Below are 27,360 nucleotides of genomic sequence, written 5' to 3'. Positions count from 1 at the left end.
CGCGTGCTTCATCTGCGAATAGAAAGTTCTTCATTTCAGTAAAACGTCGCAATATAATTATCCGTTTCAGGCGAAGACATTTGAGTCCGGCGGCTAGACTGCCCCGGATTAATAAATGCAAAGAGATTACATTACCCTTGCCTTCATGTCCGGTTTGAGTGCCTCGCGTACATCGGCGCACATTGTGAAGACTTAAAGATATACTGAGCCAAGTTTGAGAACTTGTTTGAGGTTGTTACGTCTGTCTGGTAATCATCGTGTTCTGTTTCTGCTTTCAGGGTGACGCTCATCCATCCCACTTGTCGCTTAAACTGAGGCTTGTCTAGACTAGCTCTAGCTCATTTCGTCACATAGTGCCGCGAGCATACTCATCCCTCCTTAGCCCACTGTTTCCCACTCCACAAATTTCCCGTCGTCCACAGCCAATAATCGCGTCCCTTGATGAGCCAGATCATGAAGCTGGGCAACTTGTAACCCATGGCGGCGCCAACGCCCTTGCTCTTCCCAATCGGCACCATCTGCGTTTCACGCGTGTCCTCCTTGAACACTCTATCCTCGCCACCAACGTTCTTTCCAGAGGCCGACAATAGATCGCGCTTGATATTGGCAGTCACGACCGGTATGGCGGCGAGAATCTGGTGAATGGCAGGCTGCGCGTAGGATCCTACATCGCCGACTGCATATACACGCGGGCCGGCAGCATCAACGCGGAGGGTGGACGCATTCGTGGCGATGCGGCGATCGGCGGTCAAAAGGAAGGGACTGGTGACGAAAGATGTGTTCGGGCGCGAGCCGAAGGCGGGGACGTAAAGGTCTGCATCGATTGTAGTGCCATTGTCGAGACTCAGCGTTGCTTTAGCAGCAACATCGTCGATGCCTGGGCCATGAGATGTGTCGAACTGTTCGTCATGGGCGGGTGCTTGGCGGCCCTGCGGAGCTGCGCTTTTCACTCGCGCCTTCTTGACAACGGTGACGCCGACTTGAGCGAAGTAGGTCTCTGCCTGTTGCGCGATGGCGGGGCGCAGATTGGGCAAGAGGTTGTCGCCGGCACTCACGAGGGTAATGGCAACTTTCGGATGTGACAACTTTGAGCTGAACCAACCTGCGCGGCCATTCAGGTATTCGCCCAATTCACCAGCTGTTTCTACGCCGGTAGGGCCGCCACCCGCGATAACAATACTCCTCGCGGCTGGCAATGCCTCTCGAAAGACAGTCCAGCTTTCGCGTAGGAAGACTTCATCACGATTGAAGCCGAAGAGTGGAGAGTATGTGGACGCACCAGTGGCGATGACAAGAGCATAGTAGTCGATCTGCTCAATATCTCCAGCGATGTCGAGCGAGACGGTTCGTTGGTCGTGATGGAGCTCGGTCGCGGTGCCATGGATGAAGCGGAAGCTAGATTTGTATTGCTCAAATTGTTTGGGAATGCTGACAAATAGTTTATCCTGGTTGAACATGTCGTCCGAGATGAGTGCACGAGGACAAGCGGGCCGGCACATGGCATGTGAAGAGGTGCTGACTAGAATGACTTGATAGGTGGAGCTTTCGGGCAGGCTGGGTAGAATGTGTTTGAGGACATTGTGGGCTGTCGAGACACCACTGTACGAGCCGCCGAGGATGACAATGTGCTTCTGTGCCATCTTCACGACGAGTTTATAAGCCAATGGGGAAGACACGGATCTTGAGCAAAAGAGCAGTACTGTTGAGGCTAACTAAGGGGACAATATAAAAGACAGTGAGATATTAGGCAACAGAACTCGGGGTGATTCTCATCCGCGCGTTATCTGATATCGCGCCTCATGGGCCCTCCGCATACACATGCGGTACTCCAGAGTACCGACCCAGTTCGAGATCCAAAATCTGATGATCTTGAAATGCTTACTTCAGCTGGAACGCAGATGTTTATAGGATGAGTTCAGCCTGAGGAACCTGGCGCGGGTGTTGCCTAGCGCCAGGGGCGATGAACGCGGATCAGCCCGATACGCTGGGACCACTAGTGCGAGGCGGGGTGGATAGGCTGAAGGTGGGGTGATGGACGCAATATCACGACCAGTCTCATTCTTCCTTCCTGAGCTTCCTCAACAATCGAAGGCCGAAGAAAGACGGCCCCGATTCTCTGTATTCCAGCACTCCAAAGCCCAGTCGTACTCTGTGTCTTTAACAGAAACCCACGCCACATCTTCACAACCGCTGGTTCTCCTGAAACCTGGGGACATAAGGTCGGCGCAAGAAGGAAAGTGCAGAATCCCCTAAGCTTGGGGCAAAGTCCAGAGGATAGAGACATGACTTTGGAGCTGCAGTTGGGTTGTTCGCCGAGAGTAGAAAGATGATTACGGTCAATCTTTTGGCCGTCGTTGTGTATCACGACTAATCCACGATAGTATCTTGCAACTCTACTGTGGTCTCATATGTCCTGCCGCTGAGTAGGCCCATAAAGTCTCGGAGCTTCTACTTGGAATGGTCAAGCCTGTAGCTGCGGCCGCTCATGGTATAGTAATCCTAAAGATCAACTAACGAGTCGCTCCAGCGATTCATTAAGACCTTTGTATTCGTCTTCATAGACGCGGCCAGGTCGCTGTCTAGGTACTCTCATTTCTCCGCCAGTCTTCCAGTTTGTTTTCCAGGACCTGATTTATGACAGCCAGCGAGTAGACGATGTTAGGGTACGACTCGATATCTGGAAGCTGTTGTATACCTTGGCAAACAACCTGCCAGCAGGTGATCACCTTGGCGGCGGCCGCGTTAGGGAGGGAACCACACTTGAGACATCACAGGTAGGTCGCTAGGGGCTTATATGCGTCGTTACATGTCGGAACCAAAGATGGCCGACATTTGCAGTCCACATTCCTTCGTACCTGGGCTTCCTGCTCCCCGACAGGAAGATTAGAGTAGATTATCCATTCTTGAAAGAGCGGATCCAAGTTTCGTCGAATCCTGTAGAGTTGCCATCAGGTCGAGGTACCAGTTGAGTGCAAAATTGTTTCTTGTTAATAGGCGAGGAAGAGGCGCCAGACTTTATCAAGATAGTTGGAGTTAAGCAGTTTATTGGACCGTTCACGACTACTAGTACTCCACCTTATGGCCTGCTCATCGTTGAGACAGCTGTACCAGAGGGTACATCCTCCTTTACCAGGGATTTCAAGATTGGGTACCGGATTGCCACCGCCATGTCCAAGGATGAGAGCCTGAATAACGGAGAAGAAGATAACGCTTGAGTCCATCTCTTCTAGGGTGGGCGAACATTAATATTTCATAAGAAGCTAATCCATGCTTTTTCGAACTCTACGCTTCGAGGCGCTTTCTATGAGATGCGCACCGGAGGTCGGCATCTGAATTCGGCCCAAGCCGTGAAGCGCGGAATCTGATGCAAGACGATAGTAGCTCTAAACAATTGAACGAATGCGGGCAGGGGTCGGTCGCCGGCGTCTGTTCGTGTTCATGCGGCGATCGCGCGATGGCTGTGCGTCGGCGGCGCGATACGAGATTCGCTGCTCGCGTTCCGGTAAGCAAAGCTCACGACACGGGCACAAGCCCGCAACTAAATTTTGCCTAACCTGTATTGCAAATGCGAAAATGACTCGACGACTTACTACGATCTGCACCGTGTAGAGCATTGAGATACAGTTTAACAAACATGACATCACGGAACCAGCTCCTTGATCAACGAAAGGTACGAGTGTAACACCAGCAGCGTTGACTATATCCCAGAACATTGAAAAGTGGAATAGCAAGGACGTGTTGAGACAGTAATGTGAAGGACTAAGCGGGTAGCGATTGTAGTGGTAGAGCCGGTTCTGAAGTCTACCGAAGAAGGCTAGCCTTGCCAATAGATGGTTTCGCCGCCAGGTAGTAGTCGAGATAGCCGCAGACTACTGACGCCAGCAATTGGTCAATACAAAGCGCTAAGAGAACTCATGACGATGATTGCAGTCTGTGCTGTCTATGATTATTATTAGGAGAAGGTACATTCTACTTCGTTCATATGTTAGGGTTCGATACCTTGTCTTTGATCTCGTGGGCATAGCTTATCATGCAGCGGAATCTCCTTTATACATTGGCTGCTACGCCAGCTTTGGCCTGGACACAGCCAAGGTTTGGGTATGTTCCTGGAAATGACTTTGGCATTCCGCAGAATGCATCGTATGACTATGTTATAGTAGGAGGAGGTTAGTACTACACAGAGTTCCGGTTCTTGTAATTCACCGTTGACATCGATCAGGAACTGCTGGCTTGACCTTAGCATATCGCTTGGCTGAGTCTGGCACGTACAGTGTCGCTGTCGTAGAGGCGGGCGGCTTCTACGAACAAGACAACGGCAACACTTCTGTCGTGCCAGCGTACTGCACTCGCTATGCCACCACTACCGTGGAGTCCGCGACTCAGTATCCGCTGGTAGATTGGGGATTTGTTACTGAGGCTCAAGAAGGTCTTGGAGGACGCAGACTGCATTATGGGCGCGGTAAGACACTGGGTGGAAGGTAAGCCTGTTCTCATTCTTGGATTTGATAAGCAGTGGTTGACTTAGTCTTTGGAGCTCGTCGCTGAACGCCATGATCTACAATAGAGGGACCTATGGATCCCAACAAGCATGGGTAAGTGCTAAACAGTGAAGCATCTCGATTGGAAGCGCAAGCTTTGAGAGGGTAGCCTTAGCCAAGTACAAGGCATGCGAAAGCTGAAGTATCTCAAGAGCTTGTTTATGAGCGAACTAAGCTAACACTTTTGCTTTTGATAGGCAGACCTCGTCGGTGACGATGCATGGACCTTTGACAACCTGCTCCCTTACTTCTCTCGCGGTATCACATACTGGCCTGGAAATGCAAATCTTCGTGCTGCAAACGCGACGGTGCCACTACCAGCAAATGAAATGGCCTTCAACGGGACAGGACCGCTCCACGTTTCACACCCTAACTTTGCTCAAATCTTCGCCAGCTACATTGACGGAGCCATGGAAGAATCGGGAATTCCAGTCCAACAAGACTTTGCAAGTGGTTATCTACTAGGCAGGCAGTATGCGCCCCTTACCATTGCGTACCCAGAAGAAGAACGCAGCTCTTCTCAAACTTCATTCCTGCGCGCGGCGCTGCGTAGTGGCAGAACAAACCTAAAGGTTTACCCAAATATGCTCGCGAAGAAGATTGTGTTCAATGGAACTCTGACCGCTATGGGTGTAGAGGTGAGTAGTAATGGCCCCGAGAATGCGTAGCCTATCTCGGCTACAACGTCATGTCTCAATAGGCCAGAACAGCCTTCATCACATAGACAGTTGTACCGGGGCGTGAGGTGCAAATACATGTGAATCTGTCTGGCTGACAATCTTTACGCGATAGGTCGAAGCGTCTTCATACGGCAACACGAATACATTTGTGCTGAATGCTACACGAGAAGTTATCATTTCAGCCGGCGCATTTCAGTCACCTCAACTTTTGATGGTCTCAGGTATTGGACCTCGCGACCAACTGGAAGCACATAACATCACTGTCCTAGCAGATCGAGCGGGTGTAGGTAAGTACTCAGAGACTGCAGAAAACTTAGTAACGAGTTCAATATACTGATATTTGCGCGATAGGAGCAAACATGGAAGATCACTTGGATTTTGCGCCAGTCTTTGAAATAACGTTACAGAATGATGTCGGTGCGACAGCTGATCCTTCTACTAATGGCCCATTGATCGAGGAGTACCGAGTCAATCGAACTGGACCCTTCACGAACGCGGGAGCTGACTATATCGGATGGGAGAAGCTGCCAGACACTTACCGCAGTAGTCTCAGCGCCGCTGCCCTTGCGGATTTAGCACAGTTCCCCGCAGACTGGCCAGAGGTGAGAAAACCAACGAATGACCTTATCATCATCGACTTTGGAGCAAGAGACGACGCTGAGACATTTTGCAGATCGAGTACGAAATTAGCGCAGCCTCCCTTGCTGGAAGCGACCCGACCAAGCGCTTCGGAACCATTGTTACTGTTCCAGTGACGCCACTGTCGCGGGGGTACGTTAACATAACATCTAGCTCTATGCGCGACCTTCCCCTGGTCAACCCCAACCACCTCTCCCATCCTACCGATCGAGAACTTGCGGTGCAGGCTTTCAAGCGCTCGAGGTCGTTCTTTCATACAGAAGCTATGCGTTCCATCGTGATTGAGGAATCCATGCCCGGTGCCAACGTTACTAGCGACGAGGCTATCTTGGAGTACATTATGGCATCAAGCTACCAGAATTGGCATGCGTCTTGCACATGTAGAATGGGTCGACCCAACGACCCGATGGCGGTAGTCGACACACATGCCAGAGTCATCGGCGTGGAACGCTTACGGGTTGTCGATGCGTCGTCCTTTGCGCTGTTGCCACCTGGACATCCAGAAAGCACTGTTTGTAAGTCTGGTTTCATGAAATGGCTGCATTTCCTCAAATTAACATTCGCTAACAAACGTGTTGTTAGATGCTCTAGCAGAGAAAATTGCAGCTGATATATTGGCGGGGCTTTGATTGACAATGATCTACCTATTCTTGTAATAAATAAGATGTCAGATGCATTATTAAATCTCAGCTGGTACGTAATCTACTCTGCTTCCATCTAAGCTTATTGCTAAGTTAGTAGCGTCACTATAGCAACTTACTGAAGTAAAGTACCTCCCCTATGTGACGCATACATGATTTTATGTAGTTGTAACATCAAACGTACTTTCTTATATCAAGCAAGTAAAAGTACAGCCAGTATGTTTTCTAATCTGCTACACCTTACAACTTTAGGTTCAGTACAAGAAGACATACATATCAATAGAGGTAGATAATGACGAGGTTGTTGATTTTGAAAAGTAAGATTCGATAAATAACATGCGACTAGATTGGCATCCGAGAGCAACGGTATGCCTATTATTCACTCATTGTCTGCTTCTCAAATCTCTTCTCCCCGAAAACGCCTCCACCACCGGCTTAAGGATCCCATTTCCCCCTCCTCTCCTCCCGTCAACATCCACCACTTGCGCAAGAACCATGGTTGTGCCTCCCATGACCTCTTTTCCCATGGTGTTGGTCCCCAACAACAAATCGCTTCGCCTGTGTCGATGTCTCGCCTGAAATCTTCCTCTTCAAAAACTTTCGGCCGCACGGCTCGAAGAGCTAGCATCTTCTCGCGGAACTCCGGAAATGGGAAGATATCAATATACAGAAGATGAGGATATTGCAGCTGAGTTGCAGTTGGAGCAAGATCGGGTGCTACTTTCATTATCGCCGGAATATCCTCTCTCCAATGAACCCGTATCCCCATTTGCGATTGTGGCTGTGGTAATGTTGGACACCAAAGTGATTTCAGGTGACAGCCGTAGGTTGTCACCCAATCAAGCGTGTACCCCAGCATCGTCGCGTTTTCCATAAACGAGTTGAGAAGGGAATACCGATGCACTCGAATGTATGTATCTCTTGGGATCGATGGAGCAGGCAAAGCATCAACAGGAAATAAAAACGAGGATTCAATGGATGCGTAAGGCCTCGCTACCCTGGAAAATTGCATGGCTTCTGGAATGTCCTGGGTATCGGCAACCTGCTCACTCAAAGTAGGATATTCACTCGCTGCTATCGTTTGACAATCCCTGCCCATTCTCCCCTCCAGCATGTTCTCGCTAGATAAGCATGTATCATCGAGCTGGAATGTGTTGGGTCCACCAAAAGGGATGTTCATGTTCCAGTTTGGATTCACCGTTATACCTTCAATGGCGGATAAAGACTCTACCTCGTTCGATTCTACTGAGCGACCAGCTCTACCTTGAGCGTTCACAGGACTCTGTTCTTCCACCAGATTGAGACCTCCATTCGAACTGGGTAGCCAGGTGGCCTTGAGAAGGCCCGATGACATCGGTATTGGATGGCTCGGTTCATTGGCATGACTTGCAGACGCAAAACTCGACAGCTCTGCTAACCGGCGTTTCTGCTTCTCACCTATAGATCATGTCAGCATTTCATCCGACTCTGGCATCCCGCATGGCTTACGGTATCTTTTCTGTGCCGCTCTACTTTGTTGCCGTCGAGCTTCCGTCATCAGCCGTTTCTCCTTCGGCTGGACGACTTCGCTCAATGCGTCCATGGCGAATAGAGGATATAATTCAACGATGCAAAACGAAGAACTAACTCGTCTTTATCAGCCAAAACGTGGCTTACGTTAGCCATGCATTAGCTCGGGACCCGCTCGTCTCCACAATCTCTGGTACCGCAGGGATCGGCGCTCAGCCATCGTATCTTATTGGTATCGATGGATTTCCTATATGCAGCTCATCCACTTGGGAATCTCGTCAGCCAATTTCAAAATCTCGGTCTCACTCTCCACCCAGAGCATTGTCCACACCCTTCGGTGCTGTCGCAAGCCAATTGAAGAAGATTTGGAAATGGGCAGGCGCAAGGTAAAAGAGCCGGATCATGGAAGGCATGATTGAACCCATTGAGAAGTATAAAACGCGGAGTTTAGTTTAATTGTATCAAAGTGCATCATCCTTGAGCCGTCTTACAAGCAATCCACTGTTCCTCTGACACAGATCGAACATCTATTATTCACGAAAATGGCTTCTACGACCAAGACCTTCCATCACGCGCCCTATCCCGCAATATCCGCTGAGAATCCATCTAACAGTCAGGCGGGAAAAACTGTTCTCATCACTGGGAGCGCTTCAGGCGTTGGCTACGAAACTGCTAATAAATTTGCCCAAGCCAACGCATCTCGTATCATCATCTCTGGTCGCAATTCGGAGACATTGAATAAAGCGGCTACAGATCTCAAGAAGAAATCCAAATCCAGTGAGATTCTCACTCGAGTTTCCAACATCAATGAAGAAACCAGCATCGACCAACTTTGGACGTCTTTCTCTGATGAAGGCATCGTCATTGATGTTCTCATTCTCAATGCCGCTGACACGTCTGGTGGTCCAGCCAATCCATTGCTGAATGTATGGCCTCAGTTCCGGGCCATGTTCAATACCAATGTCTTCGGCAATGTGCTTATGGCAGCGAGGTTCCTCGATTCGCCGAATCTCGTCAAACAAGGGAAAACACTGATCAACCTGACGAGTTGTTTAGCACACAGCAACCCCGCACGCCTTCAAGCCGCCTATTCCGCCAGCAAGGTTGCTTCTTCTTCTTTTTTCCAACATCTTGCCCAAGAGATACCTGTTGACCAGTGTCGAATCATCAATCTTCATCCGGGTCTTATCCCAAACACGTCTTCTACAGACAAGGCTCCTCCAGAGCTTATCGAAATGGTCCGATGGGACGAAGGTAAGTGGAGAGCATTTCTCTGACGATGGGGATTTTCCAAACTACACATCTATTCTCCCCAAAGCATGCTAATCGGATTAAAACAGTCGATCTTCCTGCTTCAGTTTGCGTTTGGGCATCTACTACAGCTGCATCCTTCTTGCATGGTCGATTCATTTGGTCCAATTGGGACGTCGAGGAACTTGCGAAGCGCAAAATCGAGTTCCAGGAGCCAGGATATCTGAGGATTGGACTCCAAGGTGTCGAATACGTTGACGTCACGAAACTCTTCGACCAAATTCGTGAAAAAGACGCCAGTGAAATTCAGTAAGCTACAGATTCATCGTTATGTACGTACCAAGCGGTATCTAAAGGAAGTTGAATCAAGGAAGAAGAAGTCTCGGGTATAATCCATTTTAAGAGCGATAGGATTGAGTGGTACGAAGGCTAGTTCTTTATTATTACTAAAAGCTATAACGTATTGAGTGACTTGAGGCATTTAGCCAGATCTCATTCACCTTGCGCAGCACGTGTACTGCTTCGTTACGCGCTTCGTGGTTAACGATCAGGAGCGCGCCAAGCTCTCATAAACGCGCTAACAGATCTGGCCTAAGCTCTCCAGCTCTTGAAGTTACCTTACACTCGTAAGTCGTCCCTCACCACTTATTCACTGAAATTTTTAACCTCCTTCTTTGCTTTACTCAAGATGTCGACTACAACAAAGGATCCCCAAGGCGTCCTGCAGGAAGCTAAGGACGCTATGATGGAGTATTACACTTTGCTTTGTCGAATGCCTCATATGAAGCCAGAATGCCTGCGGGTGCCTCCTGCTGAGGGCTGGTCTGGGACTCATGCTGATGACTTGAGAAAGCAAGGCTGGTCAGACCAAGCTGCTGAAATCAGTCGCCATCTTCCGTTTTTAGCGCCTGGGTTGTATGATGCCGAACACGCTTGGATTGTGAGCCCCGCCATCTCATTTATTAAACAGAGCACCAGACAAGCGATAGTTTGATGATCGAGATGGTTGATTGAACAGATAATCGAGGCATAAGACCGAAATATATGGCCAAGGTAATTGGGATGGCTAGGGCATTACATACTGTTCAACATCATTGTGGTATCCTGGTTTAAAGTTGCCTACCTTACCATAAATTCTGCCACTCCTCGCTCATCACACAACGTATACCTATCACATTAACTCACTGACATCATTGCTCCAGACTTGGAGCTCGACGGCTGTGGCTTTTGATCAACCAGTGAACGACTTCTATCTGTCACGCACTTCGACTACAGACCAACCAAAACCACCGTATCTGCCACCACACGTTATCTACATTGGGCAGGGCTACAGCGAAGCGAAGGAATATCTTCTACTAGATACGGAGCTTGGAAAGATCGTCAGCTATCCAAACTACGGTGGTGACTTCGCGCCGCCGAACTTGACGTTCGACGAATACGAAGCCCTTGCACCCGAGCGGAAGTGGAAGGCTCACCCAACTCTGCCACTTAAGGCGTTCTTTGAGCGGGCATCTACTCGCCTGAAGCGCCTGGTGTACATACCTGTGCCCTGCCGCCGTAGAGGTCCCAGCTTCCACTTCCGCGCTGAATGGCCTGCAGAGGAAGCAGCACTTCTTGCAGTTGAGGATGAGTTCGATGCGGAGCATGAAGCCAATGATGACTACTTTGATAACGAGAACGATGATGACTACGTTGATAACGAGAACGATGATGAGCAAGATGAGATAGACTTGGAAGACTTGCGGCTAAGTGGCGACGAAGACGGCGGGGAAGATGAGGCAGAGGATGAAGTCTCCGATGACGAGATGGAATGGCTGCGCCACGATGCTGAGCAAGCCGAGTATCAGCCGGCTCCACGCCTTGAGAGGCCAGAACTCAAGCCATTGCCAGAGAAGACGAAGGTGAATACTATGTCATCGCTATTCGAGAGGTGAAGCACATCCGCTAATGCGTAACACAGAAAGTCTACGAAGCGTACAAGCAGAATGGGTGGCCGCACGATCACTTTAACGTAGAGAAGTGTCGGGTAGAGCTTACGGCGCTCCAAGATGAGTGGGACCGGGTGCAAAAGGCAGAAATGGAGGCGAAAAGTAAGAACAAGAAAGAGGATTATGTGAAGAGATTGACCCCAGAGTAACTCAAGACGATCGAGGAAAGGAAGAAATTGGCTGAACCGCAAAACTCATAGGATTAATAGATCGTCTCCAAATCCGCAGTAGCCTCGGAGCCTCTCGTGCGTTTGAAAAGTTGGACCAAAGAAAATGAGAAACTTTTGTTTCTTTGATACAACTCGCAAATCGACACGAGGTCTTGAACTTGTCCGTCTTGTAGTTGGTCCATGAGGTATGTACTAGCAAAAGCTTCCCTAGAATATGGTATCGTTGTTCTGGCCTGCGTGATATGATCAAAGTGCCGCAAGTCAGACCACTGCCCTTCCCTTCTCTGACCTGTTCCGAAAGCGACCACCAACGTAGCATGAGTGCCTGCATCGCCTTTGCGAAGTGGAGCCAAAGACACGAATATCCCGACGTAGGATAAACTGTCATGGGTAATACAAGCTCTTGAACAACCCAATCACGACTGAACCAAGGTCTCAACAAAAGGCGCTCCATACCCCTACAAAATCTTGCCTGTAGCTGGGACTCAAAATCCTCGTCGGCAATACGTTTGAGAACATAACCGCTATCCTCGCGTTCGGGGCCCAGCCAGACATAAAGCATGGTGAACAATGTTTGAGTTACCGCCGTTGGCCTTTCTTTCAAGAAACGGTATTTTCCGAGGCTGCGGCATGGGACCCCAGCAGTATGACATAGCATTGTACTTTCCGGCCCTTTCTTCAACTGTAGCGCTCACAAAGCTACATTTGACGATCCCGTTTGAGTTCTGAGGTTGGAGATGCATGACTCGATATTCCTCGTTTCTTAGTGGAGTATAAGGCGGTGGGACTTTGCGGACAAGTTTCAAGACGAGTGCTTCGGTGTCCTCCATTATCCCAGGATGTTTGGTGGAAGCCACGGAGTCGAGAAAATGCCACAGAGAAGTCTTGAATAAGTTTCTAGCATCGACGTTAGTTGAGCGACGATGATCAGAATGGGTCGTAAGTCTTGTCCAAGCTTGATCCCAAACCTCAGACAACCGTTTGACGGATCATTGTTCTTTACTGAATACAGAAGTGGTTTCAATGTTTACCAAGTCGTAATAAAGACTAGTTCTACAAGCGTTTGGAGGCCGAGTGTTATCAAGCTTGAGGAAAGGCTGAGTCTCGTGGGACGCGGGACGGGCGCGTGGCGGAACATCGCCAGTGTTGAACTGTTTTGTCGCCATTATGAATGTTAAATGAGTCTATGGTCGTTTTATCAGTATGCGAGGGTGTGTTAGGAAGCTGGAAGGAAGGGTAGCAATCCATGCGTGGCGGGGAATCTCGCAGTTGAAAACACTGCCCCAGGCGGAAGCAGCTTCTCGCGTAAAAGTTATAGTCTCGCATGCATAATGATTGTCTTCTGCAAAACAAGCGGGCCTCACCCTCCCGCAATTCATCACGTTGGTCAATATATCGATACCACAAGCTGAGGGTACGAGCGACATGCCTGGCCAGGCGTTGGGCACTCGTGGACGACATGTGTTTTCCACCTTGTTGGAGGGTTATCAGAGCAGACGGCTTTCACAATGTGCGCTACAAAAAACCATATATGCAATTCACAGTGAAGGCGGGGTTTTAAGTACACGGAGTCGATAATTTTACAACAAGAAGGCGACAAGATGTGGATCAGGCGGTGGCTAGCGCGATAGGGAAAGTCGCTACTTCACTCCACCTCATCATCACACAAGTAGATTTTCCCTGAATGTTCATCTCCACGCGTTATCCACCTCTCCACAGCTACAAGGCGCCCCTCAGATGGGATGCCATATTCATGCCAATCTCTTTAATGAGACGCGCAGGCATTCAAAAATTTTGATACCAATATCAACAGTTGTTGTCTCAGCATCCTTTCTACACGCTTCGTGCCGAGCACAAATTCTATCTTGATGGCGCAACCGAAGTAATTCAACATGTCACACAATGCTTCACATTAGGAGCAGGGTATACGTGTAAGGTCTGGTGCCATCTCTATGTGACCAGCCAAACTTTCTTTTATATTCTACCTCGTCCATAGTAGAGCGGTGCCATCCCGCTACAGTGCCGTGACTCTTGTATCGGCGTGTAGCTTTCTGGTATACGGAGTCTGTTCATGTTCCCTCCTCATTCCTTGTCTTCTTCGATTTTTTTTATCAATACAGTATTTTTACGGAGTTCAAGATTGGTCGGTCAATGGCGAGCTTTGGGCAATGTAGGTATGCTCAACCTTTCTTCAACAACAGTTTCTGAGGTCTAAACGAGGTTGTCCACTCCACTGGGGTTTTCTATACCCTTGAAATGTCATGCTCTATCTCAGATCTCTGTGGCTTGTCCCGTCACTACGGAGAATTGATGCTTTCACTGCGGCTCCTATGAAACGCTAATATTCTTGGCGTGATATTTCACGCTGGTTCAAGCTCGACGCGTCGTAAATATTCCAGTCGCACACAATTCACGAGACCAACGTCGTTTCTTTCAACCGCAGTTTCTTCAGCACAATCCGACAGCAATGAGTGACGGTGACGAAGGCGAGACTGACCTTAGCGGGCTTGACTTTGGGTAAGCTTTTTGTCTAATCATTGTTTAACGCCACTCAAATCCGATACAGTGCAGACCATCACACCTTCGACATGCTGGGTCCCGCCGCGCGCCCTACCTTGGTACCGGATACTTCTAATGGTGGCGAGCAAGCCTTCATGGACTCTGTTAGCCTTGCTCTAAATGAGAATATTGCCTCCGTCAACGAGACCCAAGACGTCGATGGACAAGAACACGAGCAAGCCGGTGGAGTGACAGTCGACTCTACTGGTGCTGTGGCAGTTGACACAACTTCCTTCTCGTGTCAGTTCTGTAACAAGTCCTACGACAACTTGGCGAGCCTCAAGGTATGTAACATCCATGTTCAAGTTGCGGATCGCTTTCAGCTGACTGTGATTTAGCGTCATCTGAAGAGAACGATGTCGGTATGCTACCGAAATCGTACTATTCAACGAGATGACGCCGAGGAGCCCGACACGAAGGTCGCGCGCACTGCAGTTGCCTCGCGAAAGCAGCGTAAGAAGCGCAAAGCCACTGTACCACCTGAGGATAGCCCCAGTTCAACACATGTATCTAAGCGACCACCGAAGACGATCAAACTGGAAGATGTTACACGCCCTGATGTGGGCACCAGCGCGAGTCTTCCTAAAGATGCAGGTATGTCGTCACGTTCATCTTCATTGAGTCCACAACTCCACAGTCACCAGCCCAAGACCAGCTTATACAGGGTTCGCTGGCAGTACCTGATCAGACTGCCATACCTGGTCCTGCTTGGACGGTGACACATAAAGCTCAGACCCACCCCTCAAAATGCATATGGCTGACAAGTACGAGTTGATCTCCCACTTAGTAAACTCATGAGCCACAGTGCTACGCGCGATCACATCCCGCAAGTTTCATTGCCAGCATATCGTGATGATCCACTCACGCAGGATTCTCGAGCCTCATTACAACCTCCAAGACACATCCTGCCCTCAGTTCGGAGTCTAGGCTATCCAGTCCTCCAGGAGTTCCGACAGAGTCAAGACGGTCGCCCCATAGCCGTAGCTCAGTCACACCAATCTTTGTTCCAGGCTCAACCAAATGTGGAAATAAACCATGGTCGCTTCAACTCGTATGGCAATGGATATGGTTCGTCTAGACTTCCTTCGGGAACCGATTTCAGCCCGCAATTCAAGGCCCAGCAAATGCGCAAATACCAGCAGCGTCGGAACTTCGAGGCGACAGCTTATGAGGGGCAATATCACCATGCACGTTCTCAGTTGCCATTCCCTGACCCTCACATACAAGGCTTGGGTGTGGGCACGAATATTGGACACAACGGTGGCGCAGTCTTATCTCACCACAACGCCGGTATGAGTATGGCTATAAACTCGAACACCAACTTTCAGGTTTACGAGAATAGCTCTCTTGGTCAATCACAAGGACCGGCTGACATGAATCATGCAGCAAGTGCGCCTGGATCCCGAATGCCATCTCGGCAGCCATCACCTGACCAATATGCGCCTTCCCAATCCGAAGCGCCTCTCTGCCAGTCATCTGTAGAATATCCCCAAAACCAAGATGTCGATATTTCGAACGTGAACGATGCACACGACAATGATGAGACCTGTGCTTATCAGAACGACGACTTCTCCGTGTCGCATCAAAACCCACGCTCGGTATGTGGGATGTCTACCTTTTTCAGATCGTTGCTAATACCTCCAGCTCGCTAAATTGCCTTCCGCTTCACCCGCACCAGATACAGACGATCCGGTCCTAAAGCTACGCATACATGCCAAGAAACACGACTCAGCTGGCCGACCAATCTTCTTTTTCTTGGAAATTCGTGGTTCTCAGAAGTTTGGGCCCGTCCTGGAGGCCTATTGCCAGAAGCGCAACAAGCGGTACAGGTCAGACTGGAAATTTATCTACATGTACCCAGCACCTACTCCGGAAAATCCAAATCACAAGAAGTACGTCGATTTGGTATACGATATGACACCCAACGACGTTCACGATATGGAGTACCCTGACGTATCGCTCAAGCATCTCGATACCATCTATATTCTGGAGGCTAAGCCGTGTACAGCTGTGGGGATTCAAGGTGGTATTCACAAGGATAGTTTTGCCTCGTCTCTACCTTGGTCGAAGCCGTCCGGTGGCGAAGTCAACGTGATGGATCACGAGGCTCCAGCCAATCAACATTCTAGTATTGGGACAGAGATCTATGACGGGCTCAGCCTTCAGAACAGGGACTTACGCACCCGCGTTGGCGAGCTTCATTCCGTTGTTACGCAACAGGCCAATTCGCTAGCCCAGCAAAATCATCATATCGGAGAACTGCGTGGACGCAATCACCGACTCGAGAAAGAGAACCAGTACCTACGCCAAGTCAGACAAGCTCACCCCCTTCCTCGCATGCCTTCCTTCATCCCATCCTATGGATCTGCCACACGACCCTCGGCCCCTTTGCCCTTAGGTATTCGAACAATCGGTGCACAAAACCGTCCCACAGCCTTTGTTGACCGGTGCGAGTCCGTTCGTGAGCCGGATGCACAAGGTTTGAAGCAGCAGCTCGATCAGCTTCAGTTCCCCAGCTACGCCCACAATGCGTACGATCATCCTGCGAATGATTCACAACAGCAGTATCGCAATCTGCCGGCAGCTTCTTATCATGACTACGTCGCTCAGATAGAGTCGTCCAAGAGTCGCATCCACGAAGCTACCACTGGTGATCAGCTCCAGAGTACGGTCGGCAATGCTATTCGTGATGTTGCGAACAAGGTCGGAGCGGAATTTTCTGAGAAGGTGGAGGAATAGGCTTTGATTCAACTGACATGCTCTGGTGAGGGATTTGATAAGATGTGCGAGCACGCAGCTGAGATATCTGATCTTGCTATGATATCCGGACCCAAGCAGTGCTTTGAGAGGACAGGTATTTTCCGGTGTATGTCTCCCACGATGTGATTCGCGCCAACTCGCACCAGATTATATTAATGTACTTCCTCTCATGTGCAACAGCGCATGATGGTCTAAGAACGCCCGTGACGTAGCATTTGGATTTCGCATCTTCTTGAGGTCTGGTTACATGTAGTTTGGTCTCAAATGATCTTTGTCCACCTCGGCATGTTTCTTCCTTCTGGTTGCCCATCTATTACGTGGCATCACAGTTTCTACGCGTCACCAACATAAGCTACGCGAAGTGGTATCTCTGATGCTTTCTTTTCCTCATGCGCTGCCAACGCAGTCTCTACATGGTATGAGTACGATTTAGAACACTAGTATCGAACTCACACATCGAATTCCATTGTATCAACAAATTTACACTATTCAAGACTACTCAAATACTCTTACAATTTGTCAGACTTGCTGTCAACATACTTCGGTATGGAGGCGTTGTGATGACGTCTCGACGGAAGCAACTCCGCTCACTAACTATATCAATACCCTATCTTTCCCCCCCGGTTCCCCCGCTTCCAGTTTACACCCATCAATACGTGTTTTTTCAATCGAGTCATTCGCACAACATGGAGCCTCTAACCCTTATATCCGCGACCCCTTCTCCCTTCGCACGCATGAACCGGATCGCGCTAGCTCTCAAATCCATTCCCTTCACCCTCAAGAACGAGATACCGTGGGAATCGGACACCGAGACGCCGAAATACAACCCCCTTGAAAAGCTTCCTATTCTGGTCTTCCCCGATTCAGATGGCAGACCCCCAGTTTATGACAGTGCACACATTCAAGAGTACATTGTCCGGAAATATGACGATAAGAGCCCGAAGCTCATTACCGGGGATGTCGATCTGGATCTTTCGATTCGACAGATCGTTGTGTTGAGCGAGGGTTGTCTTGATGCGATCGTTCTGCTTCGATGGGAGGGTCGTCGCGACTCGTCCAAGCAAAGTCAACTTTGGCTTGACCGCCAAAACCGTAAGCTGGATGGCGCGATGCGTGCTTTCAACGACATGGTGCAAGAGCGCAAGAACGATGGCAAAGGATATCTAGTGGGTGAGGAATTGACGATTGCGGATATCGCGGTCGTTTGTACCGTTGGGTTTATTGATTTTGGAGAGCTGCGACCGCAGTGGAAAGAGAAATATTCGACGCTGAGAGAGTGGTTTCAGAGGCTGGATGAGAGAAAGGAGTTTGCTGAAACAAGACCTGTCATGTTTGATTTGAAGGAGACGGTTGTTTGAAAGGGCAAAGTCTATCAAAGCAGGCTCTAAATCGTCGAAACGCGAGGTAAGTCGTCCTCCGGGCAGGTGGACCATACTCAGGCAAAAAAAAGCTAGCTGACTTATTACAGCTTTAGTCATAACAAAATGTAATTATTATACATCGTTACCTTCTTCACCCGCGGAGTGACATCGCCCTCAACATTTACAGCTTGTCCTTGACGTGAACCATCACAATATGACTCAATCCAGATTTGCATGGTATGTGTTCGACTTCAAGGAATGCAGCCAAATTTGAGGATCGTGTCTCTGAGTTGTGATGGAAACACCAATTGTTCTCCAAAAATGGTAACTTTATATAGGCCTTGTAATGGAACACAAATATTACCATATCCCAGTAGGAGCTACAAAAGTTACTTGAGTTATTACAGCCAGTTGATTTTGGTGTTGGGGACAACTTCTTTGAACGCTGACAAAAGCAACCACCCAACGGAATGTCTGACGAACATGATGCATTCTTGCATGCAACTATCACGCGAGTGGCGTTTTGGGTGCATACGGCGCTTACATGGCAATGCGCCTCTACGATTTCTTCGCTAGAAGCAGCCTGATTACGAAATCCGCAGCCCCTTCTTCAGCTAGCCGTGCGGCGTACCCTTTCCCATCGTCTGCTCATATTCTGGGAAGTCAATATCTACGCAGTCATTTCATTTCCGGCACAGCTCTCCAGATCATCAACTGTCCTGGCGACACCTCACCCCTTCGTAAAGATGTTCCATCTGCCGACCAGCGCATCGGCAGAGGATGTCCGGGCTGTCGGCAAACTTAATTCCTCAGATTGGGATCGCTTTAGGGTAAGTCTGTATGTGACACCTGTCCATGACCACGTTGACAAAATTCCAGATCATCACGCGGGAGATCGCTGAGGAATGCGTCAAGACCTCTCCCAACACAGGATGGCGATTCTATACAGCGATTCAACAGAGAGAAGTGATTAGCCTCATAAAGTCCAAGCTTGCGACCGAAAACATATGGATTTGGGAGTCAGAAGAGGATATCATTCGTTGGAAGATGATGATCCTGGTGCGAGATGTGATCCGCGCGAACAAGACGAGTAGTATGGGAGATTTGTTTGTGTATACAGGATGACACTAATTCATTTACAGACACCATATCGCAGACTTCCAAGACAGGGGTGGAAGCAGGAGCTGGGTTAGGAAGCACACGTAGATTTGACCCTATCAGAGACATATAATATTACCGATATCACAAAGTCCTGATCAATTATAGACATAAAAGTTCATTATCACCTTATGAGTGACCGTGCTTCTCTTTAGAAAAGACAAGGCAGTATAAACCTGAGTCGTTATTACCTTGACTTGAATTTCAAACGTCGCGAAGTCATTTACACGCTTAGCTGCAACAAGAACTTGATACATCCTGTGCCATACACCTAGCCGGCTTTTTGCATGGATCTTCACTCCTATAACTCTTTGCGTCGCCAAACTCCAGATATCAGGAGAATTCTCATTCCAAATAACGATGTTAGCCAATAGACCGTCGCCACACCACCATGCATGACATCCGAAAGTCGTTTTTGCCATGTCATCATTAGCTGTAGGGAGACCCTGGCTGCTTTCGCTTTTGGGCTGCTTTCCAATTCGAGTGGCCTTCGGTACTGTTAGTATCAGATCCTTCGACTCTCAACTAGTAATTTCTTTGCGAACTGTCTATGCTGCCCTCTGAACTCCTTCGCACTCGTTCTGCCCTCAATCTTACTGTATTGTTTCCTCCTAAACATGCAGCCCAGTACAACTCTGGTGTTCTCAGCACGATAAGGATATCAGTACCCTGGTTCTAGTAAAGGCAAGCTCTAGCTGACGCTGCCAATAACCAAGTCATCAATAGCCATTAGGACGAGGATGTGAACAAAAAGCCCCAAGCATATCTCGACAACTGTGACGATCTTGGATAGATGATCATAAGGAGTAGAAGGATCTCAAATCAAATTGTCACTTATCCCCTGCCCCAAAGTAACTATCAACGATGATGCCGACTACGGCAAGCAAAGTCGAGGCATGGGAACTTTCAGCAGAACGAGACAACGTGTCAGGTAATCGAGTGATCGACCGGAAGAAGCTTTTTAAGCAGAGGCAGCCGTCTTGAGTATGGCGACCTCGATCTCACGGCGGTGTTTGGCTAAAGGAACGACAGCATTGATTGGCGAAGCTTCGGCTGCAATGGCTAGTGATAGCTAGACGAATGCCAGCTGCTAACGTGAGCTAGTTTAACAGAAGTCGATTATGCAAGATTCCGTGGAGGATATAGGTTGAGAGCTTTTATTTGTCTTGAGCAAGGGAATTTGTACCTCGATCCGAGATAAGTCACGAAATTGCATAAAGGATGAGTAGACCGAACTGTTCGCTTAATTCCATTGCTGGACGACCGCACTCGCGTTCAAAAAAACTACTTTTCAACGGCGTGTTCACAGAGACAGCAAGCACCTCGATGCTACGCTCTGTTCAACTACGAGAGATTTTCAAGCTTGTTGTTTTGGACACTACGAAAGCATCAAGACGATTTGCAACATATGCACATACAAGATCAGATAGCTTGTTAACCTTGGTTGTCAATGATGTGTTTTGGTGTTCAAATTCTGAACTCTAACGCTTTGAGGAGAACCTCATCCTAGCAAGATAGCGGAGGACGACAAACACCGCTTCCAATCAGGCTACATGAGTTTCGTCTGCGCATCACAATCACCAGCCTTGTCCTTTTAGATAGGTAAACAGCCGGTGTACCCATTCCGAAGAAACCTTCTCTCCTGCTTCAGATTTCGCAACGTTGTCTGATCTCCTAGAACCTCTTTGAATGTAGATATTGTGCAAATTCGGCACACTCTCTCTTGTGCCTACGAGGATCTTCTTGATGGCCTCCCATTCGGCATCGTCAAAATCGCCGTGAAGATGTAGTGCTTCAAGTGAGGAAGGAAGAATTTCCCTGAGGTCAAACGTCGCCTTTTCCTCGGCTGTCAAATTGTTGGGATAAACTATCTTCCAGTCGCATCTTAGAGTTCTCAGTTTCTTGAAACGACGTAGGGAAACGCGTTCGAAATCGAACTGCATGTCCTATGTAACGTCAACACATGCTGTAAGTGATGTAGAGAGAGTTCATACCACATAATCTTCGACCATCGCGTATTCCATGACCAGATTCTCCAACGAATGTCCAGTATGTTTGACGAGCGCATTGATAATCCTTTTGGGGGTGTAGGGTTCATCATCGACCAATGCTCCGCCTTCATCGTAGTAAAACCTTCTCAGAGCTGTGACACCGCAAAGAATTCTCTCTAAGCCTCTTTTGACATCTAGTGCAGATGAGGAGAACATGAGCTCTTCGACATTAGACATGGGAAGGCAGGGCCGGGGCCGCTCACGCTCCTCGTCCGCGCTCTCGTCATCTTCTTCCTGGAATGCTGGATCGTCGTCCATCCAAAGATACTGCTCATCCTCGTCGAATGCCTCAGAATCCCCCGCCAGCCTATCACATCGACCCCCTATCATCGATGCAACAAATGCACGCAATGACGGAATACAGATGATATATCGGCACCAATCTGCTGGTATATGTCCTTCTGTGTCATGGTGTGCCATGGCCACCGTTGTCAGGTGTTGCAATGAAAGCTTTGGTGCCCATACAGGGTCTGCGAAAGCCTTAATTGTATTTCGAATATAGAAGTAAAATAGACCTCCATATTCCAAGCCTGTGACCCGCAGCGTGTTCAAGTTCGGAGCGTTATGCACAAGAAAAACCAACGGGCAATCGCTTTCACCTTGAGCAATTGCTTCCTCGAGGCACAACCGGAGGCTGATCTCCCCTGGTGGATCCGGTATTACTCGTGTGATTTGTTGCACAGACTCTGAGAAAGCCTCATTGTAAGGTATAGGTGGTAATCGCAAATTTGTTTGTGGTTGCATTGGATATGATACCGCATTTTCGTCCCAATGATGCCGTTGAGAGGGGAGACTGATGTCTTGCACAAATTCTCCTCGATAAGGGTCATCGAGAATCTCTTTGGCAATGTGCCAAAGTAGCTGGCCTTCCGGGCCTGAATACACATCAAAACTGAGTGTCTGGTATTTCGCACAGGAATGTGCGCGTTCCATAAGTGGTTTGCAAAGTGCCCAATGAGACTTGCATGATATCGCAAATTTGAAACTTGAAATGGGATCGAGTTGGTCGACGATCATGAGCTTGAGCTCAGGTGGGAGGGTTAAAAGATACATAACAATAGCTGAAGATTTAAGGAAAAAGCTGGGTTGATCGAAGTTTAAAAGGATGGTAGTGCCATGGTTGCCTGCTACAATACGGCGCAGTAGTTCTGCGCTAACTCTTTTTGGATGCATTGCCGGTATTGGACGATATCAAGTGGAGTGATCGACAAACAAAATCGAGAGACAACAAAGATGAATCGATAGTTGAGTGGTTACTAGAGGCAAGAGGTTGGTTGGCTAACTAACCTCTGTTGTGGCCTTATAACACTTTGTTACTCCGATATTGAGACAAGTCGAATGGAGAAAACTTGCACAACCTACCCAGAGACCAAGATGAAGTCCTTCACAACCGCAGTCCCATTAGCCAGCGCCAAAAGCTCATCATCCACACACGTAAGAAACGCGTCCCACAGATAACACTCATTCTTCGGGCTCGGCGGCAACACATTCTTGATCCCTAAGCTACTCTCCGGGCCCGTCGAGCTGTACGACGAGTTCCCAGCCGTGCTGGTGTTTCCTGTAGCGACGTCCGAGTCGAACATGACGCGGTCGAAGATCTTGGACACGGTTTCGGGCTGGTATGCACCGACAGCATGGCCTGCGTCGAATACGCGCGAGAAGGAGATCTTGTTGTGTTGACGTACGACGCCGCCGTTGAAGGTCGAGTTGGTGTGTATGGGCTCGTAGCCTGCGGAGCGGAAGCTGGGAGCTGAGGAGTAGGACATGGCGAGGCTTACTGCTTCGCCGCCTAGCCCTGCGTAGTGTCAGAATGGTTAGATGCATCGGTGGTTGGAATGCTTTAGGAAAGTTGATAGGTAACGTGAAGAGGAAGAGCACTTACAATTGCATCTGTAATCCCGATCGCCATAGATGAGCGCCACTTTGATGCCGCTTTGAGCAACATAATTGATGTTGTCGATTGAGACTTTGACTGGATCGCCCGTAACGCCAAAGAAAGTGTTCAATACATCGTTCGAGCTGATGCTGAAGTTAAGTGGTACACCCAGTTCCCTTTGGACCCAATCTTGGTTCATGTATCCGATGATGTATTCCGGTGGGAAGACCGAGTGTTTCTCCCGCGAAATGTCGAAGGGATTTCGCTGCCGGGGTTAGACATGTTGCAGTTGCAATGACTGGAATTAAACTTACGTCAGACGCTGTAGTGAAGGCGCCTTGTACATATCCGAAGCAGTACTGCGTCGCCAGTGCACACGCTGCATTGACAGTCTCGTTTGCCCCAAGGCTTTTTGGATCTGAAACACTCAAAGCGCGACATTGGTCGAGCAGATCGGAACAGCCGCCCTTCTTGGTCAAGTTGTTGCGTGCTTCGAGATAGACGTCTTCAGAGTAGGCTTGGAAGCCGTAAGTGTTGTTGACAGCAAACTCGGGGTAAAACTGGGCCTCCGTCTTGACGTCGATACAACCGTTCGTTATACCGAGGGTATCGAGATGAAGGTATTTTGCTTGAGTGTTAGTGATCGTGCCATTTTGAATATTTTCGTTCTGGGATTGGAAGTATGCCATGATCCCCGGGCCCCAGTGGCCGCCGTACTAACACACGTTAGCAGTCGTACGTGGAGAAGACGAACGAACAGTCCTACCGAGTTTGTCCAGAGGCTGATGCGATCGTTTGAAGACTCATGTTCCGGGAATTCCTGCAGCCAAATCTGAGTGAATCCCCAGAGTATTCTAGCTGCATTCGCCGTGGTGTTCACAGTGGTACTGATATTCTGACCCGGAAGAATGCCAGTCACAAAGGTAGCATTTGAGATCTCAGACGCTTCCATCGGAGCAATAGTCCCGGTGAGAAGATCCAGCACACTTGGGACAAGATCGGTGTAAGAGAAGCCGACCTTAACTGGCTGGTCAATATACAGCATATTGACATTGTTGTTCCATGACCAGGGGTTCAGTCTTGTGCTGTTTGAGTCAGGGTTGATATAGCAAGGTCCGTTCTCTGCTGTGACTCCCCCAAGCGATGTTGTGCCTGGTCCGCCTCCGACATAGATGGAGAGTGGTGCGTTCTTGGGATCCTTGCGGGATTCGAAGTACCAGTAGAAGATACTTGCGTTGTACTCCGCTGCTCCGCCGACATCACTTATCAGAGAACTTGGTAGATTGATGTAGCCGCTGAAGGCTTGGACGCCTGGGGTTGTTTCGCAGATGTGTGTCTATGACTTGTTGGTACATCTTCTTAATTGTCGGACCCAGTTCGCTGCTATGATTGTGAATAGTGAGTGATGCTTACTTGTTTGTACGAAATTGTCGCTCCAGGAGCTATTTTTGAGTCGATTGTGTGCAATTCCTCGGGCTCATCGGTAGAGTTCGCCGAGGAATACGCAGCAGATGTGTGAAGCAGGAGCGTAAGAAAGGGAAGGGTTGAATATTTAGACAAAGAAAACATGATCTTAAACAACTACGAAGAGACTGTATCGTATAATAAGCTTATAACGTTGCGAACTATCCGAGCTTAAATATGCCTTCAACTTTGGGCCGCGCAAAGTGGCTGACGTTCAGTTAGTGCTTATCCCCATGTTTCGTCAATTTCGACTCCGCCCTCCAAGGCTCACTCCAGAACAAAGTAAGCCCTCAAACGGCAACGCAATCTTGAATGCATGCGGATGTTCAAATGACGCGGCTAGGGATGCCTAATGCGCTGGTATCCCTTCAGCGTGGTCAACGCTTACGCGAAATTCCTACAAGTTCTTTTGTAAGGCCTGGATGCCGCTCAAACAGTAGTCGGTAGGAAGACTAAGTCGAGTTATCGCAGGAAGATGTAAGGTTGTAGTGAGCCGGTTGGGGTCAAGCTTCATAAACATACATCTGCTTGTTTCCTTGCTTTCAGCTGCTCTTTGTCTCTACATCATTCGGTGGACTACTAAACTCTAACTCATCACGCCTGCAGATAATAGCCGACATTCAGATGCACGTACATCCTCCAGTTTACGATGGTGACGATTGCCATCCCGTCCGTCAACGGCAGCAAGACGTGGCTTACTCTCACCCAAATGGGATGTCTGACAACCATAGAACTTTATGGACACCTTTCGATTGAATATACGTTTCAACCGTAGGTCAGCAAAACAAGTCCTGTTCTTATCCAACACAGGCCGTTCAACCAAGAATCTAACTGTGCTTCGGGCAGGCGAGGGATGGGTTGAAACTCGCCAAACAGAGGAGTTGATGGTTCAAGAGAAATGATCTACCGTGTGAGGGCGTCAGAAACGTTTTTCCAGACCACTTTGTCAGCCTCTTTAGCGCTGACTGTGTTTGATGCAAGGCATAAGGATTTGAGGGTGAGACGTCTTGTGTCCGTACGTTGTCTGTACCGTGACGTCGTATGAGCCCACAAAGACGGTACCTTTGATCTACGGCCTTCGAAAGACATTATAATCCTGGGCCGTAGACATGAGTATTCAAATATATACATGCCGACATCTCATACACGCTGCGCTGTCATTCTGAGTATAACCTTGTCGCATGATCTTGTCCATCCGTTGCACGCCCAATGCATGAGATGTTTTCGAAGGAGGCGCGGAGTTTATGTCTGTTCTCAATGTTGACTTCGAGTCGTGGTAGTTATTCAACCCCATATGCATACGACTACCCTCCAGCAGTTCACAAGAAAACTCTGACGCAGACCCGCGATATACATCTCAATTCCCTCCCTCAAACCATTGACCTTTGGGTTGACTGGGAGCGACTCTGATAGCCAGGATGTTTGATATTGGGAAACTGCTCGAGGACAAAAACAATCGCGGGATGAATACTTTCGTTGGGAGGATTCCACGATTTGCCCGATGGATCATACCACGCATCAAAAGGGCCTTCCGTGATGACGATGCTAGGTAGCGTCTCTTTCAACGCATTTGGGATGATACGGAGAAAGTGTATTGTATCAATAGTACGTTTCTCGAGCACAAGACGGCATGTGGCCCATATCTTGAGGAATGCTGGGCTCGGTGATACGATGCGATCAAGGTAGATTGCCGATCGCAAGATCTCCTCGTAGTATTCAACGTAGCGTTTTTGATGCAACGAGATGAACGTTTGGACTTCCGTGTTGACGTCCTTAGCAACTGCCATGAGCGAGGTGAAGAGTGACACCTTGAAGACCAAGACTCCCACGCCGGGCATTGTGATGCTACGAGGTTTCCTTTGGCGGGCATGGATATTTTCTAGCCCAGCGGCGTTAGCTACGTGGCTTCGCTCGAAAGTACCAATTCGCTACGTTGGTCATACCTTGCCATTTGACCATGTTAGGTAGGGCGAAATCGCTTGGAATCTTTCCTCCGTGTCCTGTTGTCGTGGCCAGAAAGATAGCCCGCGGCTCGATTGTTAATCCATAGATATGCTCTCGCAGCTCCAGCGGTAGATCGCGAAGACGAAAGCTGGAAGTTTCCATTAACATGATTTGGGTGGCACCGCATGTGCGTGACTTACGCTAAGGGATACGCTGCATTATTTCCACGAGCTTCTTGCTCAACCTTGTCAGCCATGCTAACTATTCGTTCGACTGACGGATCTGTGGCGTTCGGCGGCAAACGCGGAGTGTGAGAGTGAGGAGGGGATGTCAGCGTCAGCGGGAGCTTTGGATGCCAATGGGTAAGCTAGCGAGGTAAGCAATACCCAGCATCTTGTTACAAGGGGGTGTGTGAGCAGGCCAATCACAGAGGAACGGGAACCTGATATGCTCATCAAGCAAAAACTCGTTCAACGCCATAATTTCCAATTGTGAGAAGCCAAAACGAGCGTTTTATATAGCCACAAACTTGGGACGCTGCGGCTCGATCAGGCGTCCAAGTCACCGTTGATCAATGTTTCTCTCCATTTTCATTGCGCCAGGCGAGGTTTCGTTGTTCTTCAAGATTTGGATTTAGGTAGTTTGGTGTGCGTTCTTTTGTTGGAACTGCGTGAAAGGTATCTCGAATTCCACGGAAGGCGGGTTCGAGCAGATTTGGAAGTATTTCTCCACTGCAGATGATTAACTTACAAGGAGTATCGAACATTGAAC

The 27,360-nt window shown here is 48.8% G+C and overlaps 12 protein-coding genes across 12 annotated transcripts; 6 read left to right on the top strand and 6 right to left on the bottom strand.

Moving 5' to 3' along the window:
* Positions 1-44: 44 nt before the first annotated feature.
* On the bottom strand, positions 45-1,678 carry P153DRAFT_369640 (putative AMID-like mitochondrial oxidoreductase). Its single transcript, XM_033668826.1, has one exon. It carries the CDS (start codon positions 1,638-1,640, stop codon positions 369-371), a length of 1,272 nt encoding a protein of 423 aa, XP_033520699.1. The 5' UTR covers positions 1,641-1,678; the 3' UTR covers positions 45-368.
* A 2,352-nt stretch (positions 1,679-4,030) lies between these two features.
* Positions 4,031-6,486, top strand: P153DRAFT_298521 (GMC oxidoreductase; the record flags this gene model as incomplete). Its single annotated transcript, XM_033664219.1, has 8 exons — positions 4,031-4,166; positions 4,220-4,478; positions 4,535-4,592; positions 4,736-5,180; positions 5,338-5,505; positions 5,570-5,820; positions 5,892-6,372; positions 6,440-6,486. The coding sequence occupies 8 exons, from the start codon at positions 4,031-4,033 to the stop codon at positions 6,484-6,486; spliced, it is 1,845 nt and encodes a 614-aa protein (XP_033520698.1).
* Positions 6,487-6,793: 307 nt separating this feature from the next.
* P153DRAFT_434071 (uncharacterized protein) lies at positions 6,794-8,092 on the bottom strand. The gene is made up of 2 exons (XM_033673058.1): positions 7,987-8,092; positions 6,794-7,935 (listed from the first exon to the last, which is right to left on the bottom strand). Exons 1-2 carry the CDS (start codon positions 8,078-8,080, stop codon positions 6,896-6,898), a joined length of 1,134 nt encoding a protein of 377 aa, XP_033520697.1. The 5' UTR covers positions 8,081-8,092; the 3' UTR covers positions 6,794-6,895.
* Positions 8,093-8,493: 401 nt separating this feature from the next.
* P153DRAFT_425452 (short-chain dehydrogenase/reductase) lies at positions 8,494-9,715 on the top strand. The gene is made up of 2 exons (XM_033672544.1): positions 8,494-9,261; positions 9,348-9,715. Exons 1-2 carry the CDS (start codon positions 8,550-8,552, stop codon positions 9,569-9,571), a joined length of 936 nt encoding a protein of 311 aa, XP_033520696.1. The 5' UTR covers positions 8,494-8,549; the 3' UTR covers positions 9,572-9,715.
* Positions 9,716-9,894: 179 nt separating this feature from the next.
* On the top strand, positions 9,895-11,428 carry P153DRAFT_369638 (uncharacterized protein). Its single transcript, XM_033668825.1, has 3 exons — positions 9,895-10,198; positions 10,461-11,159; positions 11,219-11,428. The coding sequence occupies exons 1-3, from the start codon at positions 9,947-9,949 to the stop codon at positions 11,393-11,395; spliced, it is 1,128 nt and encodes a 375-aa protein (XP_033520695.1). The 5' UTR covers positions 9,895-9,946; the 3' UTR covers positions 11,396-11,428.
* Positions 11,429-11,836: 408 nt separating this feature from the next.
* On the bottom strand, positions 11,837-12,582 carry P153DRAFT_408402 (uncharacterized protein; the record flags this gene model as incomplete). Its single annotated transcript, XM_033672057.1, has 2 exons — positions 11,837-12,300; positions 12,448-12,582. 2 exons carry the CDS (start codon positions 12,580-12,582, stop codon positions 11,941-11,943), a joined length of 495 nt encoding a protein of 164 aa, XP_033520694.1. The 3' UTR covers positions 11,837-11,940.
* Positions 12,583-13,883: 1,301 nt separating this feature from the next.
* P153DRAFT_399750 (uncharacterized protein) lies at positions 13,884-17,171 on the top strand (the record flags this gene model as incomplete). The annotated part of the gene is made up of 5 exons (XM_033671759.1): positions 13,884-13,933; positions 13,983-14,259; positions 14,314-14,569; positions 14,747-15,573; positions 15,620-17,171. 5 exons carry the CDS (start codon positions 13,884-13,886, stop codon positions 16,712-16,714), a joined length of 2,505 nt encoding a protein of 834 aa, XP_033520693.1. The 3' UTR covers positions 16,715-17,171.
* Positions 17,172-17,192: 21 nt separating this feature from the next.
* On the top strand, positions 17,193-18,130 carry P153DRAFT_369636 (glutathione S-transferase domain-containing protein). Its single transcript, XM_033668824.1, has one exon. It carries the CDS (start codon positions 17,422-17,424, stop codon positions 18,091-18,093), a length of 672 nt encoding a protein of 223 aa, XP_033520692.1. The 5' UTR covers positions 17,193-17,421; the 3' UTR covers positions 18,094-18,130.
* A 466-nt stretch (positions 18,131-18,596) lies between these two features.
* P153DRAFT_399748 (uncharacterized protein) lies at positions 18,597-19,327 on the top strand (the record flags this gene model as incomplete). Its single annotated transcript, XM_033671758.1, has 3 exons — positions 18,597-18,926; positions 18,976-19,189; positions 19,239-19,327. The coding sequence occupies exons 1-3, from the start codon at positions 18,843-18,845 to the stop codon at positions 19,325-19,327; spliced, it is 387 nt and encodes a 128-aa protein (XP_033520691.1). The 5' UTR covers positions 18,597-18,842.
* Positions 19,328-20,831: 1,504 nt separating this feature from the next.
* Positions 20,832-22,358, bottom strand: P153DRAFT_389040 (uncharacterized protein; the record flags this gene model as incomplete). The annotated part of the gene is made up of 2 exons (XM_033670808.1): positions 20,832-21,200; positions 21,249-22,358. The coding sequence occupies 2 exons, from the start codon at positions 22,356-22,358 to the stop codon at positions 20,832-20,834; spliced, it is 1,479 nt and encodes a 492-aa protein (XP_033520690.1).
* Positions 22,359-22,663: 305 nt separating this feature from the next.
* On the bottom strand, positions 22,664-24,750 carry P153DRAFT_298517 (alpha/beta-hydrolase; the record flags this gene model as incomplete). The annotated part of the gene is made up of 5 exons (XM_033664218.1): positions 22,664-23,100; positions 23,188-23,446; positions 23,496-23,897; positions 23,948-24,517; positions 24,595-24,750. The coding sequence occupies 5 exons, from the start codon at positions 24,748-24,750 to the stop codon at positions 22,664-22,666; spliced, it is 1,824 nt and encodes a 607-aa protein (XP_033520689.1).
* A 1,031-nt stretch (positions 24,751-25,781) lies between these two features.
* P153DRAFT_89866 (uncharacterized protein) lies at positions 25,782-27,002 on the bottom strand. Its single transcript, XM_033673477.1, has 3 exons — positions 26,790-27,002; positions 26,589-26,737; positions 25,782-26,524 (listed from the first exon to the last, which is right to left on the bottom strand). Exons 1-3 carry the CDS (start codon positions 26,843-26,845, stop codon positions 26,016-26,018), a joined length of 714 nt encoding a protein of 237 aa, XP_033520688.1. The 5' UTR covers positions 26,846-27,002; the 3' UTR covers positions 25,782-26,015.
* Positions 27,003-27,360: the final 358 nt, after the last annotated feature.

The sequence above is a fragment of the Dothidotthia symphoricarpi genome (genome assembly GCF_010015815.1).
Source record: "Dothidotthia symphoricarpi CBS 119687 unplaced genomic scaffold P153scaffold_18, whole genome shotgun sequence".
NCBI classification, from domain to species: domain Eukaryota; kingdom Fungi; phylum Ascomycota; class Dothideomycetes; order Pleosporales; family Dothidotthiaceae; genus Dothidotthia; species Dothidotthia symphoricarpi.
This window is presented reverse-complemented; position numbering and strand designations above follow the sequence as displayed.